This window comes from Lissotriton helveticus, chromosome 2_1 (genome assembly GCF_964261635.1).
Source record: "Lissotriton helveticus chromosome 2_1, aLisHel1.1, whole genome shotgun sequence".
Taxonomy (NCBI): domain Eukaryota; kingdom Metazoa; phylum Chordata; class Amphibia; order Caudata; family Salamandridae; genus Lissotriton; species Lissotriton helveticus.
Genome location: NC_136059.1, coordinates 249,482,012 through 249,488,011, shown reverse-complemented (window position 1 = coordinate 249,488,011; position 6,000 = coordinate 249,482,012). Strand labels below are relative to the sequence as shown.

General features: G+C 56.4%; 1 protein-coding gene across 2 annotated transcripts in view; it reads left to right on the top strand.

Annotated features, from left to right (window-relative positions):
- The first annotated feature begins 366 nt into the window (after positions 1–366).
- Positions 367–6,000, top strand: part of ST8SIA5 (ST8 alpha-N-acetyl-neuraminide alpha-2,8-sialyltransferase 5) — a 317,773-nt gene continuing 312,139 nt past the window's right edge. For both annotated transcript variants that reach the window (XM_078674767.1, XM_078674765.1), the window contains exon 1: positions 367–811. In XM_078674767.1, coding sequence (XP_078530893.1) covers positions 681–811 — 131 coding nt within the window. In that variant the 5' untranslated portion in view covers positions 367–680. The remainder of the gene's footprint in view (positions 812–6,000) is intronic.

Here is a 6,000-nt window from a genome sequence, read left to right as displayed (position 1 = left end):
CACTCCCCCTCACGGTTCTCTGCGCGGAAGGATGCTGCCGCTGCAGGGATCGGATCCAGGCTGCCCCCCGTCCGCCGGGCTGTCTGCACCGCTGGCCCATCCAGTGGGCCCCCGGGGGGCTCTGTGCTAGCGGGGGAGCCCGAGCTCCTGCTAAAGAAGCCCCGGCGGGCGCTGCGCACCGGGCCGGCCCCCGCAGCCGCCCAAGGACAGGCAGGGTCGTGGAGGGGAAGCATGGGCCGCCCGGAGCAGAGGCTTCTGCCGCCCGCACAACCACCTCCGGGCAGAGGGCTGCGGGCGTCTGCGGGGCAGGCGGTGCGGGAGTGAGGGGGGCATCCACCGGCAGTAGGAACAGAAGGACTCGCAGGGAAACCGCACAGCGGCCAAGGGTTTAGAAAGAGCTGCAGGAAAAGAAGAGATAGCGCCCACCGCCGATGGGACTGCTCGAGGAGCTGTGGGTGTGTTAGCCACCGTAGGGCGGCTGTAAGGGGCGCCCGCCGCTGGCAGCGCCGAGAAGCGGCAGACTTTTACGAGGCGCCTCGGAGGGGCTCCCCGCGGGGAGGGCTCACACTGGCAGGAACTTCCAGCACTCTGCAGGAGTCGGAGCGGGAGTTCAGGACGGCGCCGCGGGAGGAGCAGCGAGGATAGCCCCCACGGAGCCCAGCACCGGAGCCCCCTCCAGCATGGGCTACGCGGACCCCTCCGCCGGCAGAGACCTGCTGGGGAACCGCAGCCTCTTCTTCATCTTCCTCTGCGCCTTCGGACTGGTGACTTTACTGCAGCAGATCCTGTACGGGAGGAACTACCTCAAGAGGTGAGGGCCTGGGCTGAGGGCACGCTGACCGAGGGTGCACGGGGCAGGGTGCGCAGGGCGGAGGACACGGGGCAGGTACCAGGGCTGAGGGCAGAAAGGACAGGGTCAGCAGGCGCAGACCTGAGGGCGCACGGGGCATGGCCCGCAGAGCGGAGGCACACGGGGCATGGTCCACAGAGCTGAGGGCACGCAGGGTGCCGGGGCTGAGGGCAGACAGGGCAGGGAGCGCAGCCGAGGGCGCACGGGGCATGGTCCGCAGAGCTGAGGGCACGCAGAGCGGAGGGCACATGGGGCAGGGTCTGTGAGCTGAGGGCACGCAGAGCGGAGGGCACATGGGAAAGAGTGCGCAAGGCTGCCAACAACAAAGGGTAGAGCCGAGGGCACACCGGGCATGGCTTACAACAGTCACCGAAGGCACGCCGGGCAGGACAGGGAGCACACCGGGCATTCTGACAACAACCCCGGGCAGGGCAGAGGTCACACCAGGCAGGCTGACAATAAACCCTGGCAGGACAGAGGTCACACCGGGCAGGCTGACAATAGCCCAGGGCTGAGGATTCACGGGTCAGGGCTGCCAATGACCACGGACAGGGTTGAGGTCATACCGGGCAGGGCTGAGGGCACACCGGGAGAGGCTAATGGAACTCCGGGCAGCAACAAACTAGGCACCCCGGACAGGGCTGAGGGCAGCCAGGCAGGGCTAAAGCCATGCATGGCACTCAGGGCAGGACTGAGGGCTCGAAACAGGATGGGCATCTGCCTGGGGAGAGATAAGAAATGTACTAATGAGGCGAGTACAGGCGAGCAGGGGCCGGCGTAAAGTACCGGGACGAGGCACTTCACAGATGAGTCCTGGTGCGAGCTATAGTGGTGGGCGAATGAGTGAGGGTGTCAGAGGTGTGAGTGCTGCTGCATGAAGGCTTGAGAGGTGAGTGCTTCTGATGAAGGCCTCAGAGGTGAGTGCTACTGTTCTATAGCCTCATATGTGAGTGCCGCTGTTTAATAGCCTCAGAGGTGAGTGCTACTGTTTAATAGCCTCAGAGGTGAGTGCTGCTGTTTAATAGCCTCAGAGGTGAGTGCTGCTGAGGCCTCAAAGGTGATTCCTACTGTATTGTGGCCTCAGAGGTGAGTGCTTCTGATGAAGGCCTCAGAGGTGAGTGCTTCTGATGAAGGCCTCAGAGGTGAGTGCTGCTGTTTAATAGCCTCAGATGTGAGTGCCGCTGTTTAATAGCCTCAGAGGTGAGTGCTACTGTTTAATAGCCTCAGAGGTGAGTGCTGCTGTTTGATGGCCTCAGAGGTGAGTGCCGCTGTTTAATAGCCTCAGAGGTGAGTGCTACTGTTTAATAGCCTCAGAGGTGAGTGCTGCTGTTTGATGGCCTCAGAGGTGAGTGCAGCTGTTTGATGGCATCAGAGGTGAGTGCAGCTGTTTGATGGCCTCAGAGGTGAGTGCTGCTGAGGCCTCAAAGGTGATTCCTACTGTATTGTGGCCTCAGAGGTGAGTGCTTCTGATGAAGGCCTCAGAGGTGAGTGCTTCTGATGAAGGCCTCAGAGGTGAGTGCCGCTGTTTGTTGGATTCAGAAGTGAATGCTGATGTATGGCGGCCTGAGAGGTGAGTGCTGCTGTTTAATAGCCTCAGAGGTGAGTGCTGCTGTTTGATGGCCTCAGAGGTGAGTGCTGCTGTTTCATGGCCTGAGAGGCGAGTGCCGCTGTTTGTTGGCCTCAGAAGCTAATGCTGATGTATGGCCCAGTGTGAGGTGAGTGCAGCTGTTTGATGGCCTCAGAGGTGAGTGCAGCTGTGGCCTCAAAGGTGATTCCTACTGTATTGTGGACTCAGAGGTGAGTGCTTCTGATGAAGGCCTCAGAGGTGAGTGCTTCTGATGAAGGCCTCAGAGGTGAGTGCTTCTGATGAAGGCCTCAGAGGTGAGTGCCGCTGTTTGTTGGATTCAGAAGTGAATGCTGATGTATGGCGGCCTGAGGGGTGAGTGCTGCTGTTTAATAGCCTCAGAGGTAAGTGCTGCTGTTTGATGGTCTCATAGGTGAGTGCTGCTGCATGAAGGCCTCAGAGGTGAGTGCTTCTGATGAAGGCCTTAGAAGTGAGTGCTGCTGTTTGAAGGCCTCAGAGGTAAGTGCTGCTGCATGAAGGCCCGAGAGGTGAGTGCTTCTGATGAAGGCCTCAGAGGTGAGTGCTACTGTTTAATAGCCTCAGAGGTGAGTGCTTCTGATGAAGGCCTCAGAGGTGAGTGCTCCCGTTTCATGGCCTCAGAGGTGAGTGCTGCTGCATGAAGGCCTCAGAGGTGAGTGCTGCTGTTCTATAGCCTCAGAGGTGAGTGCTGCTGTTCTATAGCCTCAGAGGTGAGTGCTGCTGCATGAAGGCCTCAGAGGTGAGTGCTGCTGTTCTATAGCCTCAGAGGTGAGTGCTGCTGCATGAAGGCCTCAGAGGTGAGTGCTGCTGCATGAAGGCCTCAGAGGTGAGTGCTGCTGCATGAAGGCCTGAGAGGTGAGTGCTTCTGATGACGGCCTCAGAGGTGAGTGCTGCTGTTTGATGGCCTCAAAGGTAAGTGCTGCTTCAAGAAGGCCTGAGAGGTGAGTGCTTCTGATGAAGGCCTCAGAGGTGAGTGCTACTGTTTAATAGCCTCAGAGGTGAGTGCTTCTGGATGAATGCCTCAGAGGTGAGTGCTGCTGCATGAAGGCCTCAGAGGTGAGTGCTCCCGTTTCATGGCCTCAGAGGTGAGTGCCACTGTTTGTTGGCCACAGAAGTGAATGCTGATGTATGGCGCACTGAGAGGTGAGTGCTGCTGTTTGATGCCCTCAAGGTGAGTGCTGCTGTTTGATGGCCTCAGAGGTGAGTGCAGCTTTTTGATGGCCTCAGAGGTGAGTGCAGCTGTTTGATGGCCTCAGAGGTGAGTGCAGCTGTGGCCTCAAAGGTGATTCCTACTGTATTGTGGCCTCAGAGGTGAGTGCTGCTGCATGAAGGCCTGAGAGGTGAGTGCTGCTGTTTCATGGCCTGAGAGGTGAGTGCCGCTGTTTGTTGGATTCCGAAGTGAATGCTGATGTATGGCGGCCTGAGAGGTGAGTGCTGCTGTTTGTTGGCCTCAGAGGTGAGTGCTGCTGTTTGTTGGCCTCAGAGGTGAGTGCTGCTGTTTGTTGGCCTCAGCGGTGAGTGCTGCTGTATGAAGGCCTCAGAGGTGAGTGCTACTGTTCTATAGCCTAGCCTCAGAGGTGAGTGCTTCTGATGAAGGCCTCAGAGGTGAGTGCTGCTTTTTCATGGCCTCAGAAGTGAATGCTGATGTATGGAGGCCTCAGAGGTGAGTGCTGCTGTTCTATAGCCTCAGAGGTGAGTGCTGCTGCATGAAGGCCTCAGAGGTGAGTGCTGCTGCATGAAGGCCTCAGAGGTGAGTGCTGCTGCATGAAGGCCTGAGAGGTGAGTGCTTCTGATGATGGCCTCAGAGGTGAGTGCTGCTGTTTGATGGCCTCAAAGGTAAGTGCTGCTGCATGAAGGCCTGAGAGGTGAGTGCTTCTGATGAAGGCCTCAGAGGTGAGTGCTACTGTTTAATAGCCTCAGAGGTGAGTGCTTCTGGATGAATGCCTCAGAGGTGAGTGCTGCTGCATGAAGGCCTCAGAGGTGAGTGCCACTGTTTGTTGGCCACAGAAGTGAATGCTGATGTATGGCGCACTGAGAGGTGAGTGCTGCTGTTTGATGCCCTCAAGGTGAGTGCTGCTGTTTGATGGCCTCAGAGGTGAGTGCAGCTTTTTGATGGCCTCAGAGGTGAGTGCAGCTGTTTGATGGCCTCAGAGGTGAGTGCAGCTGTGGCCTCAAAGGTGATTCCTACTGTATTGTGGCCTCAGAGGTGAGTGCTGCTGCATGAAGGCCTGAGAGGTGAGTGCTGCTGTTTCATGGCCTGAGAGGTGAGTGCCGCTGTTTGTTGGATTCCGAAGTGAATGCTGATGTATGGCGGCCTGAGAGGTGAGTGCTGCTGTTTGTTGGCCTCAGAGGTGAGTGCTGCTGTTTGTTGGCCTCAGAGGTGAGTGCTGCTGTTTGTTGGCCTCAGCGGTGAGTGCTGCTGTATGAAGGCCTCAGAGGTGAGTGCTACTGTTCTATAGCCTCAGAGGTGAGTGCTTCTGATGAAGGCCTCAGAGGTGAGTGCTGCTTTTTCATGGCCTCAGAAGTGAATGCTGATGTATGGCGGCCTGAGAGGTGAGTGCTGCTGTTTAATAGCCTCAGAGGTGAGTGCTTCTGGATAAATGCCTCAGAGGTGAGTGCTTCTGATGAAGGCCTCAGAGGTGAGTGCTGCTGCATGAAGGCCTCAGAGGTGAGTGCTGCTGCATGAAGGCCTCAGAGGTGAGTGCTTCTGATGAAGGCCTGAGAGGTGAGTGCTGCTGTTTCATGGCCTCAGAAGTGAGTGCCGCTGTTTGTTGGCCTCAGAAGCTAATGCTGATGTATGTCCCCTGAGAGGTGAGTGCTGCAAAATGATGGCCCCCCAGCCGTGAGTGCTAGGGTGAGGGTCACAGTAGTGAGTGCTCTGGTGAGGGCAGACACTTTAGTGAGGACACCGGTGATCTGAAGCAAACACTGGTAAGTGCTGGATAAATTGTCCAGGTTAAGTGCTATTGTAGGGGTTAACAGTGGGATTCGGAGGATGAGACCAGGAAGGGGCTGCCTTTAAGAGGCAGAAGATGTACAGGAGGTGCCCGGGCAAAAGTGCTGAAGGGCTAAGTGCTGCGTGAAAGTCAGGAGAGTCTTGATGTCATTGTCAGAGTTGTCCTGATGTGGCATCGGGGGGGGGGTAAGACAAACAGTAGGGACAGACTGAGTGCTGAGAAAGGGGTCACAGCAGCGCGGGTGGTAATTATGCGACATGGGTGACTAAATTATGTAGCCAGAAAAGGCAAATTATGCGGCTAAATGCTGCACATTTTGTTAAGAGTGTTACTCCTTATTTCGTCTTTTTTTACAGGGTAAGTCGATCTGGGCTACTGTTCCACCTCGTTAGTAAGGGTTTAGCACTCATATACAGCAATAAGCCATTGAAAGCAATTAGATGGATGAATGCAATTGAGTAGTCAACCTTTGCCTTCCACTGTGCAGCAACACGTCGCCCCATGCTTAGTAACTTGTGATCCGTTTGAACTAAACACACTATCTTTTTCTAAAACTTTTAAACTATGCTCCAGAATGGTGGACTATGTGG